Source organism: Taudactylus pleione, unplaced genomic scaffold, assembly GCF_031769625.1.
Source record: "Taudactylus pleione unplaced genomic scaffold, aTauple2 ptg000005l, whole genome shotgun sequence".
In the NCBI taxonomy this organism is placed as follows: Eukaryota; Metazoa; Chordata; class Amphibia; order Anura; family Myobatrachidae; genus Taudactylus; species Taudactylus pleione.
Genome location: NW_028284408.1, coordinates 12,694,323 through 12,710,157, shown reverse-complemented (window position 1 = coordinate 12,710,157; position 15,835 = coordinate 12,694,323). Strand labels below are relative to the sequence as shown.

At 44.7% G+C, this 15,835-nt stretch overlaps 1 protein-coding gene across 1 annotated transcript in view; it reads left to right on the top strand.

Moving 5' to 3' along the window:
* The window catches only part of VWA8 (von Willebrand factor A domain containing 8), a 428,582-nt gene that overhangs the window by 272,205 nt on the left and 140,542 nt on the right, over positions 1–15,835 (top strand). Inside the window, exons 34-36 of the mRNA XM_088482592.1 lie at positions 3,350–3,459; positions 3,809–3,963; positions 6,355–6,556. Coding sequence (XP_088338718.1) covers positions 3,350–3,459; positions 3,809–3,963; positions 6,355–6,556 — 467 coding nt within the window. The remainder of the gene's footprint in view (positions 1–3,349; positions 3,460–3,808; positions 3,964–6,354; positions 6,557–15,835) is intronic.

The following is a 15,835-nucleotide window of genomic DNA, read 5'->3' as shown; positions in this document are numbered from 1 at the left end:
ATGTGGTACGTGCCCTCAGGATTTATGTGGATCGTACCAGTTCCCTTTGAAAATCAGACTCCTTGTTTGTACTTTATGGTTTCCACAAAAGGGGATGGCCAGCCAATAAAAAATCTTTGGCTAGATGGCTTCGCATGACTATCTCTGAGGCTTACACTCAGGAGGGCCTGCCTGTGCTGCCCTTGGTCACTGCTCATTCTACTCGGTCTGTGGGTCCTTTGTGGGCAACTAGCCGTGGTGCCTCGGCTGTGCAGCTTTGTAAGGCTGCCACATGGTCTTCTGTCCAGACCTTTTTGAGGTATTATGCTTTTGATACCTTTGCCACTCAGGATTCTCTTTTCTGCACAGGAGCGTCCCCACCCTTGAGGGTACTGCTTTGGGAATCCCCAAGGTTTTCTGTGGACCTTCTATGGACCCTGAAATAGAAAAGTCGAAATATGGTAAGAACTCATCTTTGTTATCTCTCTTTCTACGAGGTCTATAGGGTCCACAGGGTGCCCGCTCTGACACACCTGTGCTTCAGACAGGTTTCGCTCTGGTCACCGGTTTTCCGTCTCCTTCTGTGTGAGAATGTGATTATTGAGTATTCCAGATTGTCTACTCTCTCTTTTATCCTCCTTTGGCCTTTGGCTTGCTATGTAACTGAGGAGTCTCCAGCCCGGGTGTGGGGTATAGAGGGATGCCCCGTTGCATACTGGGAGAATATTTTAACTGCGTGGTGCCCGGATGTCATCACCTATACCCAAAGGTTTCCTGTGGACCCTATGGACCTCATAGAAAAAGTGATAACAAAGGTAAGTTCTTACCATATCTCTACTTTTTGGACTGGTGTCTATGCCAATCTAATTTAACTAACCAGCTTCTAGAGAAAGCATTGTTTGCACCTTTTGTCCATGGAGCTTACAGAGCATGGTCCGTCATACACAAGTGTTTTGGATCAAATCCCTATACCACTAAATTTATCCCGTTGTGGGGAAATCCAGAATTTACTCCCTCACTCACGATTTCTTATTATCTTTATGGAAACAAAAAGGGCCAGCGGCCATTCAGAAAGTATTTGACCCTGGAGGCAACTTATACTCTTTTTCAACAGTTTAAAGATTTGATTGCTATTCATAATTCCCATTATTTCTATATTTACAAACTCAACACTATATTAATAGTAAAGCAAGCTCTGGTTCATATGATTCCCTGCTTCATAATGTTATTCCTTTATATTGGCTTAGACATTCAAATTTAAACTTCGCTTTCTATATGATCTATTGTCCCCTGATGTAGACAAGTTGTGGCACAAAGTCTTGTCCTCTTGGTCTCATGACTTTCCTGAGTTTATATATTCTTCTCGAATTCATAAACAACTCCCATCAGTCTAAAAATGGGTAAAACCGGCAAAAACTCCAAGAAATTCACATAATTTTTTTTTTATAGCATGTCTCTCACATTCACAGTGGAGCTGTATAACCCGTTCTGGTTGTTTCCTAAAATGTTCTTTTTCCTCTGTGACTTTTATTCACAATGTATGGCAGTGTTCCAGAGTATAAAAATGTTGGTACTGTACAAAGTCTTTATCTTTATACAACAGATCATGGCGAAAAAAACTACCTTTTACCTGGGAACCTTTTCTTTTAGCAGACTTCACCTCTTGGTCCCCAACTTTAGTACCCAAAACTGTACTGCCATTATTAACAATCCTTGCAACTTTAGCTAGAAAATACATTTTACAGTACTGGCTTAATGTTAAAATTCAACTGTTAACTTAACTCATTTTTTCAATATTATAGAGAGCAATCCATATATCAAAATAGAGTGAAGTTATTTCATGCGAAATGGGAAGCTTACCTGCCTACCAACACTTCTGACAGTATTATGAAGATATTTGAAAATACCACTTGGTCCCTATTACATTGTCTCTCCTAGGTGTATATTTATTAAAGTGAGAGTTTTTAGAAGTGGAGATGTTGCCCATAGCAGCCAATCAGATTCTACTTAACATTTAACTAGCACCTTCTAGAACAGTGTTGGCTAACCTTGACACTCCAGCTGTTGTGGAACTATATATCCCAGCATGCCCTGCCACAGTTTTAGCATGCCCTAATAGCAAAACTGTAGCAGTGCATGCTGGGTTATGTAGTTCCATAACAGCTGGAGTGTCAAGGTTAGCCAACACTGTTCTAGAAGATAATAGCTAGAATCTGATTGGTTGCTATGGGCAACATCTCCACTTCTAAAAACTCTCACTTTAGTAAATATACCCCCTAGACTCATCCGCCATGACATTTTCCCCGTATGCTCTTAATGCTTTATAAATGTTCTGGAAATTGGCTGTCTTCCTTGTCATTTCTCCACACATCCCCCCACCCCTTTCCCCCTCCTTGTTTTCCTGCTTCTTCTTATATTGCCTCTGTCCCATAAAAATGAAAAAATGCGTATTCACTGATGTTATTACCACTGTATTTCTTTATTGGCTTTTTTGTAACAGTGTTTTATATTTACATTGAATTGTGTACTGCATTGAATACAATAAAAATGTTTTGTTTTTTAAATGACATCAATGTACAGTATAATGATACCCTTAAATCTCTTCTGCAATCTCTTTCTTATGTACTTTATTGTAGTCATTGTCGCTATTTCAATCTCTAGGTCTTGCTAACCTATATTTCAGATTTTACCATGTTACCTGTTGTATGTGTGCTGTTTGGGTCATGGACACGTTTCCGAACATCCTTCTCATTGCACTTAGTTTTCTCTCCTTGGGCTCTATTCATCATCACTTAATTTTTACAAAAGCAGGTGAAAATGAACAGTTTTACCCGCAATTGTAGAAGATACGTTTTCGGGCCATTCATCAAAAGGGTAAAGCGCTTACGGGAATGGCCCGCTGTCCCCATACACTAGAATCCATCACAGAGTGAGTGGGATGGTGACGGGGAGTGGTTCCAGAAGCACAGGAGTGCCTGTCCTTTTGAACACCGTTGTACGGGCGTGCATAAATTAGCCACTGCGATTGCATATGCAGCTTGCCTTCTGCATGCGACAAAACTTGCAATTTCTTCGTCTGGTCAGAGCTGCTGTGTGACAGCCTGATGTGCTTTGATGTTACCGATATATACTCAGGACTGCGAGGTATTTTGGATGTGAGAAAGCAGTAGTTGGTGTCTCTATGCTGGCTGAGCTGTGGCAGGCATTTTATTTTCGCAGCTTCATTGCTTGCTGCAATGATTCTTGAACGGTTGAACTAGTTCCAGATTGTTCTAACAGGAGCTGGGAAAACCTTTACTTTCTTCATAAAATACATAATCCAGCTATATAACAATGTCTGATTGTGGTATTCCTCTACTCAAATCTACAGAAAGTTTCTTCTGACCACTCCATTGCACATGGAAGTTGAGAATGCGGCAGTTTGCCAGCTACATGCCCTGCACGAGGAAGCAGCAAGCGCAGGTTTTGGCGTGAATACAGGTATTAAAGGAAACCGCATATAGATTGTGCAGTGAAAAGGGCCTTTTAAGCCATAATAGAAGTTCCTGTAAGACTAGCCATTTTATTTACCTAGCTGTATGTCCAAAGATGAGAGTGTACGTTCTAATATTACGTTAAACGATTTTTACATTTTTCTATTGTGAGATTTTAGTAAGAATTGTTTGTTTAATTTTTCCCCAAAATACTGTATTTATTATTCACAGATATTTTTAGAAACATTTTATTTCAGACAATTATCAGAGAGCAACAATGTTCTTGACATTAATTTAGGAGAGGAGAAATGAAATAACAAGACTAATACAGTGTAATTCTCTTTTTCTGGTCTCAGAATCGGAGCCTTGCAGTCTGGATGCCATTTCCAGTGACCAGCTGCCTCCTGAGAACCTGAGTGCTGCCATTGGACAGAGGATAAACTCCCCCAATAGGATCCTTTCTAATGAGAACAACTATGCCTCAATAGTTGTGGGTTTTCCAGATCTAATTGTAAGTGCTATGAAAATAACAGACATTCCAAATGAATGTCAGTTTATTGAACTGTGATATACTGTATATTGCCATCTAGTACTTTCTCTCAGTTCTTATTAGTCACAGAGAAGAACCCTTTGGTTGTTAAAGAGAAAAGTGTAGGATGCTTTAAATACCAGGCATTCCAACTGGTCAGGTGTTGTGGCTCACCATTATATGTGTTACATGTGTATCTATATTATCCATGTACACCAATGACATAAGTGTGTCAGCAAAGAAATTAAAACAGTAGGTTGGATATTTCAGCAAGCCAACCATCCAAAACGTCTCTGTAAATCAACCACGTAGTACTTACATAAACAAAAGATTAAGGTTTTGAAATCACCTTCACAAACCATCCCAAACATGCATTGTATGGAAGAAGTCCCAAAAAAAGAAAAAGGCCCTCACAGTAGCTGGCATATGACATGTTTAAGTTTGCACCATGTACAGGTTGTGGTAACGGCTTTTTACCTGGAGACTCTGGGAAACATTTAATCTAATTTGGGGTTCACAAACTTTTATGTTCAATTGTAGAATTATGAGCTCTTGGCTTGAATACTGGTAACAATTATGTAATAAAATAGTCTGTCAGAGTAACCAGTCTATAGAGGCTACGTCAAGCCAAGGGTCTGCAGTTTTCCCAAATGTTCCTTAATATATTTGTAAAGAGAGGAGCATGGTGACCAACCTAAAATGGAATGGTGACCCGCGTTCTCTGTCTAGGCTAAGAATCCTTGGAGTATTTTCATTTGCTGGACATTTTATCTGTGATAATGCACTTCCTTCTGTAAGTTATAAAGGGTGAAAATTCCGATCGTCAATTAAGGTAAGTATGGCTAATCTTTGTAACCCCTCTAACCCTCCTTTACGGGTGCCTAACCCTAATCTCCCCCCCAAATGCCTAACCCTAACCCCCCTCTTAGTGCCTAAACCTAACCCTCCCTTCCCCGCAGCCTAACCCTAAGTCTCCCTGGGGGTGCCTAACCCTAACCTCGGGGTGCCTAACCCTAACCTTCCCTTCCCCGCAACCTAACCTTAAGTCTCCCTGGGGGGTGCCTAACCCTTACCTCCCCCCGGGGATGCCTAATCCCCCCTTCCCCTTTCCTAACCCTCCCGGGGGGTGCCTAACCCTAAGTTCCCCCCCAGACTGTCGACATCCTGACTGCATACCTTTTATACACGTCACATAAATTCAAGGTGACTTCTAATATCCAAGTTATCCTAATTAACATTCATGTGTTGACATCAGAACCGTTTGCAAACTATTCCCAGGACTACACATACTGTAGATTCCTATCACTTCTGTATTAGGTGGTGAGCAATTTACGGATGATATGGTGCTTTGTATAAAACAGTTCATGCCATGACTCCCGGACTCCTGATTGTACAATCCTATGATATTAAATTCTCACCTCAAAAGACATAGGGGCTGATACTGCGTTGAATGCAAGTCAGTCATAATTACTCCAACATTGCGTGCATGGAAGTAAATATAATTATTTGCTTCATTGAGGGTAGGATGCATCTTTGAGAGAGGACCGCCAGGTTCTCATGCCTGGTTTGATACTCATCATCAGTGTGCACTTACATCAGCCCTATCCTTGCTGCAAAAGATACATCCAGTGGCATGTGCCTTTATGCTTCCGGCCAATTCTACATATCCCGCAGTTCTACACGCACTCACTGTACATTGCCTACATGAGAACACTGAGTTACAGCTCAGTTAAGTTTTTTCAGTCACAAGTGGAGATGGGTATGCTCCGGAGCATACAGAGTGCGAAAACACTCAAGAAAAACGCTCTTTAAAGTTTATTATATATTGGTTGAAAATACCAATCTTTAGATGGGTGGCCAGCTTAAGTATAGCTGGGTACACACGTAAAGATTTTCTGTCCAACCATCCAACTAGTTGATTGGTTGGAATGAAAATCTGGTAACGTATGGGAGTAAAGGATGATCAGCAATTTGCTCCTAAATGCCAGAAAACAGATGAAAATGGTCGTCAGACAATTTTGTTAAATGTTTGATCTAAACAATTTGTTCCCACAACAGTTTTTGTCCATTTTCCGGCATTTGGGAGCAAATTGCTGATTGTCATTTGCTTTCATACCTTACCAGATTTTCATTCCAACCAATCAACTAGTCGGATGGTTGGACAGAAAATCTTTACGTGTGTATGCACCTTAAGTGTTTCTTAAATTATCATTTATATTTTTTCTTCACAAATCTCACTGATTAGATTGTATGATTGTAGCCAAACGATATAAATAGTATTTCTCATTGGCTTAATAATAATAAACTGTAAGTATGCATTTATCTTTGAAATGTAAAATGACTATTAAACGTTTACTCCTGTTTTGATTATAGTCACCAAGCAAAGTGTACAGCTGGAAGAGGAAGTCTTCTCTGGGCGGCCACGGAACTCTCTCCAGCGATCAGTTTCTCCAGCCAGGACGAGCTAAATTTGGAAATGTGAAGAAAAGCAATTGTGTGAATTTACTAGCAGCTAACCAAGTGGTCAGAGCTTTACCATCTGCAGATGTGCCTTTAAAAGATATCTATCCTAAAGGTAAGGCTTACCATTGCCACTTTCCTGTAGCCTCCTGTATTGCAGTTAATAGAATAGTGGTTTACAGTAGTTGAATCTTGCAACATGGAATAAAAAGCTTTTTACGTATTAAGCTGTGCATGATTCATGGTGTGGAACACTTTGATTTAAAAATTAGAAATGTATCTACAGAGACTCAGGAAAGAGGGAGCTTTGCTTGATGAATTTGTGGATAAGGCTAGAAATGAATATAGCCATTTAACAGTCAAATGGATTACAAAAGATTTCTTATCCAAGGATGTGCTTAAACTAATAAATTGATGACGTCTCTACTATAATTTCTACATCAGGGTCCATAGGGTATCCACAGGATACCTTGGGGTATAGGTGATGTCGTCAGGCATCGGGCACCATAAAGTTAAGCTTTCAGCCTCCCAGGATGCACTGGGCTCCCCCTCCTATACTCCGCCCCCGAGTCAAGGCAAACCAGTTTTTTGTTGGTGCCCAGCTCGGAGTCGGAGCACTTGTAATAGAGGGGGGCTGTTATGGCCCCTGAAGTTTTCTTCATGCAGCTATGGCTGCACATTTGAGTTGTACTGACGTCCATGCTGTCACTCCTACACCCCGCTGGTACCAGAACACCGGTACCGATCCGGGGATGCTGGTAGGTATCTTGGGTCACAGCTACCGGTGACCCTGGATGTCTGGACTGTGGCTGGATCCAAGGGGGACAGGTAAGCGGCTGGGTCCCGCGGAGGGTCCCCGCCGGACAACACAGTCCTAAGTCCCCAGGCAGGGGGCTCCCTGGGGACTGGCTGTAGCGTGGAGCCAGGTATTAACCTATACTTCCACTATGCCCCTGGGACAGCGGACCGCGGCTGTGCGGAAAACGTCCACCGTCCTGGGGGTTAAATGCATGCCAGGGGAGTGCGCCTTCCCTGTATACATCCGGTGCCTCCCCCACTGCACACGTCTCCATTGCGTTCTGGTCTCAGTGTGAGCACTCCTCCCCCGGGCCCGCCTCCTCTCTGCTCGCGGCTGCCATCTTCCAAGTGACTTGGCAAGCGCTGCTGGACGCTGATCATCGGTGGCATCGCAGTCCGGATCCCCCTGCATACCTCTCCTCCGGTGTAAGGTCAGTGTATGCAGCGCTGTTTCCTACTAGGCTCTGTGTCTGTGTAGTTGATCACAGCGCTGATAGTGCAGGGTTTATTCTACATTGTATGTGACTTAATGCTAGCGCTGCTGCCTGTACTTTCACTTCTGACTGTCAGCCATTTTACTATCCCTATTCTTCTCTGCTAAAGCCCTTGCGGTGCGGTGTTGCAGGGTGTTTATTGCCTCATTATACAAGCATTTGTCTGTGAGGTGTGTCACATAGAGCTCTGTTTCACTCATGTCTGACAGTGAACGTGATTTTTCTCTGCAACTAAAGTGTACCACATGTAATGTACCATTAGTGGAAACTCTGTCTGGTTGTGTAAGGCGTGTTATCTAATATCACGCCCGATTTCTGTCACTACGCCTGTGCAGGAACCACAATGGGCTTGTTTTGCTAAGGCACTTACAACCCTTGTGGGCCAGCTAGCGACACTCCTTGCGTTCCCCCCAGATGGGGTTTTCACAGCAGTCAATGGTGTTGTCGCCCATGCAGGGGTTCCCCAGACAGTTGTTGGGACCCCAGGGTCTCCCGCTTTCACACCCTCAGGTCTCACAAGAGCCTGCGTGGGTTAATTCCTTGTCCACTATTGTGCAACACTTGTCGGACGTTTTACTGGGAGAGTCATCTTTGCGGCCGCATAAGCGACCTTTGCCGTCTCAGACAGCTCAGTATGATGAGGATGATGTGTCGTCTGATGACGGTGACATTTTTGACATTTCTGACCAGGAGCCTCTCCGTACTAAAGAGACGGAGTCTATGGTCTATGTACCTGGCCTTATACGTGCAGTCTGTACGGCCTTGGTTATTGAGAATGACGATCCCCCCGTGACCAAATCCAAATACGCCTTCTTTAAGGATATTAAGGGTGATGCCACTGTTTATCCTCTTTCTGGTCAGCTAGTGGATCATTTAGAGGAGGTGTGGAAAAATCCGGGTAAACGGTACCAGCCTCAAAAACTTTTGGCTTTTGCATACCCCTTTGTGGATAATTATTTCTCTAAGTGGGAATCTCCTCCGCAAGTGGATTCTCATGTGCCACGCTTAGTGAGAAGTGCTACATTGCCCATGCCCTCCATGTCCTCCTTAAAGGATGCTACGGATCGCAAGGTTGAAATATGTCTTAAATCCATTTATTCCCTTGCTGGAGGGGCATCCAGACTGGCTATGGCTGTGTGTTGGGTGGCCAGAGCCATGGAACGCTGGGCTGATAGTTTGGAGGCGTCTGTGGACTCTGACTCTTCTGCGGAGCAGGCAGAGTTAGTTGGCAATCTCAGAGACACAGCCACTTACATTAATGAGGCAGCCTTGGATATCGGTCTCCTCACCTCCAGAATCTCCTCTGCAGCTGTAGCCGCTCATCGCACCTTATGGTTGTGCTCTTGGAAAGCAGATGCAGATTCCAACAAGGGCTTAGAATGCTTGCCTTTTAATGTACAGGTCCTATTTGGCCCTCATCTAGACAAGATATTGGCCACGCTGGCAGCAGCCAAGTCTGCGTGTCTCCCATTGGCTACAGTCCCGTCAGGATCTGGTACTTTGTCCTTTTGGCCCTACAGGGCCCAGGGTAGGTCCAAAGTGCAGTCTTTTCCAAGACAGGCCGGATCCAAAAAGGCTACCAAGCCCAAGAAGCAAGCTTGGAGTACAAGACGCCCCTGAGTCGGATGACAAGCCTTCAGCCTGACGGCCCGGGCCTCCCTTTGGGGGATCCCAGGGTGGGAGGCCGCCTGCTTCGGTTCGCCCAGCATTGGTGTCTGACTACCATGGATACTTGGGTACACGAGGTGGTCTCTCGGGGTTATGCCCTCTTCCAGTGCAGGCCCCCCAGCAGGTTTTTCACCACAGGGGGGCCTGTAACTACAGAAAGTGTTGCAATCTATGCTCCAGGTTGGAGTTATAGTGTCGATTCCATTCTCCCAGAGGGGAATGGGTTTCTATTCCAATCTCTTTTTGGTGCAGAAACCCAATGGGTCTTACTGTCCAATCCTCAACCTCAAATCCCTCAACAAGTTCTTGAGGGTGCCTCGGTTCAGGATGGAGACCTTGCATTCCATTATACTGGCGATGGAGCCTGGGGATTTCATGGTGTCGTTTGACATCCAGGACCATTACCTGCATGTCCCCATTGTCTTAGCGAATCAGGAATTCCTCAGATTTGCAGTGCTCGACAAACATTTCCAATTCCAGGCACCGCCCTTTGGTCTGGCAACAGCACCTCCATCTCGGGGCCTTGTTGGATTCTCCATCTCGGGGCCTTGTTGGGCTTTCAACTACAAAGGATCTTTGTGACGGAGGAAAAGATCTCTGCATTGCAGACAAGGGTACCCAGTTGCCTTCAGAGCCACCGAGTGTTTATTCACTCGGCGATGAGGTTACTGGGCACCATGGTGTCACTTTTCGACATGGTGGAATATGCCCAGTTTCACTCCAGACCTCTGCAGCAGTTGATCCTCTCCAGATGTAATGGGTTGCCTCTGCGGATAAAGACGCAGACCATAGTGCTTTCTCCGGAGGTTCGTCTGTCTCTGGCCTGGTGGTTGCAAATTACTTACCTGAACAGGGGACGTCCCTTTTGGGTGGCGAACAGGGGGCCTTTTAACGACAGACGCCAGTCTCAGAGGCTGGGGAGCAGTCACGGGTCCACACTTGTTCCAGGGCAGGTGGACTTCGGCAGAAGCAGCGCTTCCAATAAACATCTTGGAACTTTGCGTGGTATTAAATGCCCTCCAACAAGCAAAACAGGTTCTACAAGGAAAACCCGTGCAGGTCCAATCGGACAACGCCACCACGGTGGCTTACATAAACCGCCAAGGAGGAACCCGAAGTTGGGCAGCACTGGCGGAGGTGTCCCGCATCCTGACTTGGGCGGAGGGCAATCTCCCGGCCATCTCAGCAGTATTCATCCCGGGAGTCCTCAACTGGGAAGCGGACTTTCTCAGATGGCAGGACGTACATCCGGGAGAATGTCTCTTCACCAGGAGGTGTTTCAACTCCTGGTGGACAAGTAGGGCTTTTCAGAGATAGACCTCATTGCCTCCTGACACAACAACAAACTGCCTGTGTACAGGTCAAAAACAAGAGACAAGGAGGCACTTCTGGTAGACGCTCTGTCGGTCTGGTGGACCTTCCAGTTTGCGTATCTCTTCCCTCCGTTCTCCCTTCTTCCTCGGGTAATCCAAAAATTCAAACAAGAAGGCGGCACGCTCCTGTTGATAGCTCCGGAGTGGCCCAGACGTCACTGGTTCTCAGACCTTCGGGGTCTCCCCGTAGACTCTCCATTGAGGTTGCCTCTACGTCCAGACCTGTTGTCACAGGCTCCTTGTCTTTACCCAGACCTGAGTAGTCTGTCTTTGACGGAAGGGCTGTTGAGACAGCCCTCTTAAGGTCCAGAGGTTTTTCCAGCTCTGTAGTTAACACCATGCTAAGAGCTTGGAAGCCTACGTCAGCAAGAATTTACCATCGAGTATAGCATACTTTCTTTGAGTGGTGCCACCTTAGAGGCTAAGATCCTCAGGTGTTCCGGATATCCAGAGTGTTGGCTTTCCTACAGGCAGGCTTAGATCACGGTCTTCGCCTTGCTTCTCAGAAGGTGCAGGTTTCTGCCCTGTCAGTGTGGTTGCAGTGTAGGATTGCTACTCTTCCTGATGTCCACACCTTTATGCAGGGTGTACTTCGTATTCAGCCTCCCTTTGTTCCACCTGTGGCTCCTTGGGATCTGGCTGTTGTCCTGAAGGCTCTCCAAGGACCGCCATTTGAACCACTGGGCTCAGTGGATTTGAAATTGCTTACAACTAAGACTGTATTCCTTCTGGCCATTGCTTCGGCCAGGCGGGTCTCAGAATTGGGGCTCTCTGTCGACCTCCCTTTCTCATTTATTTTTCATAGGGACAGGACGGTGCTTCGCACCCGCCCTGGGTTCCTCCCGACGATGGTATCTAGTTTCCACATCAACGAGGAAATTATAGTGCCGGCCTTTAATTCACCAGACCTCTCGGTTGGTGAGGCCACCTTGGATGTAGTGCAGACACGGATTTATGTTGACCGCACCAATTCTTTTAGGAAGTCGGACTCTTTGTTTGTCCTCTATGGCTTTCGTAAGAAGGGTTGACCTGCCACTAAGCAAACTTTGGCAGGATGGATTCGCATGGCAATTTCTGAGGCTTACAGTCATGAAGGCCTTCCTGTTCCATCCTCTGTTAGGGCTCATTCCACTAGGTCTTGTTGGTCCTTCGTGGGGAGCTTGACTTGGTGCCTCTGCTGTTCAGCTGTGTAAGGCTGCCACGTGGTCTTCTGTCCATACTTTTGTGAGGTGTTATGCATTTGACACCTTTTCCTCTCAGGATGCTTCCTTCAGGCGGCGGATTCTCCTATCAGCACAGGAGCGTCGCCACACTTAAAGGATATTGCTTTGGGACATCCCCAAGGTATCCTGTGGATACCCTATGGACCCTGATGTAGAAAATGAGATATGGTAAGAACTTACCCTTGTTATCTCTATTTCTACGAAGTCCATAGGGTTCCACAGGATGCCCACCTTGTCGCACTTGCACTGCAGATGGGCTTTCATCTGGTCACCGGTTTTTCCGTCTCCTTCTGGTGAGAATGTGATTCTTGTGTGTTCCAGATCTTTCTTCTCTGTCTTTCCTCTCCTCCTCCGGCCTGAGGCTTGTTACGTAACTGATTTGCCTTGGCTCGGGGGCGGGGTATAGGGGTATAGGAGGGGGACCCCAGTGCATCCTGTGAGGCTGAAAGCTTAACTCTATGGTGCCCGATGCCTGACGACATCACCTATACCCCAAGGTATCCTGTGGAACCCTATGGACTTCGTAGAAATAGAGATAACAAGGGTAAGTTCTCACCATATCTGATATTATTATTATTAATTGCTATCACCTTTTGGTTTCATTGACTATGTCTTGTATGTTTTTGTTTTTATGTATTTTTTTTTACAGTTCTGTCCTCATACATCTAGGGGCATATTCAATATCCTAATTGTCGACTCAGACCTATTCAATCAGGTACTGTATCCCCCACTTGTTAAGCCACGAGTGTGCATTTTTTCTCGCAGCCTCAGGAACTGCAAGGAAACGTCTTTGTTAAAGTGCACCCTCTTGGATTACCGCACATTGCACAAAGGTTTATCGTGTGGGGAAAATGTTAATTGGTTGAATAGCTTTGGTCGTGGAACCTGGAGTTTTTTCCCGTGCATTCCCCCGCTCCTAATTGGATATGCCCCCTGGCCTCAAAACATCATACAGCAGAAAACACCTGGCGCAATCAACCTGCTCCAAGAGGTGTAGCGTACCGTTTTTTTTTCTTTAAATTTGGCGCTGCAGTAAAACACCACTCATAGTGTACTACAGACCTTGAGCTGCGAATTTTATTGCACAAGAATTTGTTTTAAACTTGTACAAAGTCACAAATAAACGGAACTTGGCGTGAGTAAAAGTTTCAGCTGTTGCATTGTAGCTTTACGTATACAGATTCAGGACTCATTTGCACAAAGACATACAATGTTTCACATCAAATTGATCAGTACAATCTAGCAAAGCATTTTTATCACTTCCAGTTGTTTTATTTGTGCGAATGAGACGTACAGATGTGTCCTCAAACATATATCCATTTTCTACGATCTGCTGTGAGAAGCCTAGCGAGATTCCCATGTTCCGTACTTTTTCCTCAATTTTGCTACTTTTGTCTGCTACTATTTGCATTATTGTGCTATCTTTTTCCTAGGCTTTTTGGCACTAAAGAATTGGTGTAAAGTCTCAGATTAATCATAATGATGCATGGCGAGGGTCTCTCATTGACCTGCCTTGTGTACTTTTTCCTTTATTATGCTGCTTTTTCCTAGATATTGTGTCTTGGCTTGTAAATAGTGTACTAGGGTTTTTGTTGCAAAGGAATTGAAATAAAGTTGCAGATTCAGCATAATGATGTATGGTGAGGGTTGCGGTAACAGACAGATCTGTATACTTTGATTGAAAAAAGAAATGACACTCAGCATGGCCAAGACGCCCGGTACATGACGCAGGGGCGTTTGAGACGGGGCTGCTTGGTGTGACTTAAGCAACACCTCAGTGGGTTTCTTACTTTAAATATTAATATTTTAGCTCTATGCCTAACAATAGCCATATGTTTGTTTTTTTTCATACATTTGAACTGAATTGAATTCTTTTGTTGTATGGGGATTTAGTCAGGATACCGGCGGGCACTATTCCACCAGCCGATATCCTGACACTGAAAGCCTGACATGGGACTTTAAGATAGATGTCAAAATCCTGACGCCTATCATTAACCCCACTATGAAATCCCGACACCTGGCATACCGAACGAAGGTAGGGTGCCTTAAGGTGGGGATCCACTACAAGATCTGAAAACGACTGCACGATTACAACATTGTAATTGTGCAGTCGTTTGTCAGTCTGTGATGAGCAGCATTCGTTCGGTGCTGGGTCATAAATCATCTGCAAACATGCTGAAGCTGATGATATCGTCAGGTTGACCAGCATGTTTGTAAGATGATAGATGTTTAAACGACCACGCGTATCGCTGGTCGTTTTAGATGATTTATGAACGATTGACCGATAACGATATCGTTCAATCGGGCATAGAAATCGCTAAGTGGATACCCCCCTTTAGGTTCTAGCCGCTGGGAGGGAGGGTTAGGTTTAGGGACCCCCGGAGGGACCTAGGTTTAGGCACCCCCCTGGGAGGGTTAGGGTAGGGAAAGGGGGGGTTAGAGTTAAGCACCACTAGGGGGGATTATAGTTAGCCACCTCCCAGGGAGGGTTAGGTTTAAGGTGCGTGGGAGGAAGGGTTAGGCACTTTCGGGGGGAGGTTAGTGTTAGGCACTTAGGGGGGAGATTAGGGTTAGGCACCACTAAGGGAGGGTTAGGGTAGGGAAGAGGGGAGGGTTAGTGTGCTTACCAGCCCCAGTCGGGATTTGGGTCCTTCGGTCTTTTGCTGTTGGCATATGATCTGGCGGGTATTCAGTCGCCGGCATTACATACCGATTCCGTTGTATGAGTTTTTACAACAACTGTTGGATTATTATTAAATTGATTAATCGCCCTTTCTATAAATAATCTCTTCTGTGTGTTACCTTTCAGTCTTTCTCAGCACATTTCCAAAAAGTGCTCCCTTGCTTTTAGAAACTTTTTTTTTATAAAAACACCCTTCCTGTCTTCCCATTAATATCTTTTGACATATTTGAATGTTACCATAATATTACAGCTGTTCATAGTTTTTTCAAGTCTGTCTTGATAAGTTTTGTTATGCAGCCCAAGAACCATTTAGTAGCCATTTTTGATCCATACAAATTGTGATCTTTACCAGTGACCAAAATTGTAGTAACATACCCTCCATCTTCCTGCTACTAACAGCTCTTCCTATACAACCAAGTATTCAGCTGGCTTGCCTACATTGATTGCCTTTCTTTATATTATCTGAAACTATAATTTCATTGTCCCTTTACTTTGTTGTGGTTGACATTATATCACTGTTAAGTCTGTATTATTTTAACTTTTTGTGTCCATCATGCTTTATTTTACATTTTAATGCATAACATTAAAGATTGCATTAGACTACTCCATCCCTCTATTTGGCATAAATCACTGCATATTTGATTTGCTCATGCTAGGATATCATCCCTTTTACAAATCTTTTATAATCTGTAAAACTATAACCCTTCTCTTGTGAGCTACAAGTAATAATTCTGTTCAACAAAGCAGAACCTTAGACTGATCCCTGAAGTACGCTAAATGGGCATCCACTCCTACACTGAGCTTACACTACAACAAATGTTCTGTATTTTAGCCAAGCATATATCCAGTCTGCCCCTGCTTCTGAGTGAAATCAGATTATTTAAAGTTACTGAATTAATTAGTCACATGAAATTCCTCACTAACACTGTAAATAGGACATATGGACTGGGGCTCCAGATAAACCCTGGCAGTCCCGCAATAAGGGTGTGGCCTCACCACAAAAGGGGCATGGTTAAGTATCATGGGGGACGTGCCGCGAGTCACAGGGGCCTGGTCTCGCGGCACACCCTCTTCTTTCGTTATTTCGGTAGAGCCAGGATGCGGAGCTGCTCTGCCAGGTTTTAAAATCGGACTGGCCCATCAGGCCATCGGCCC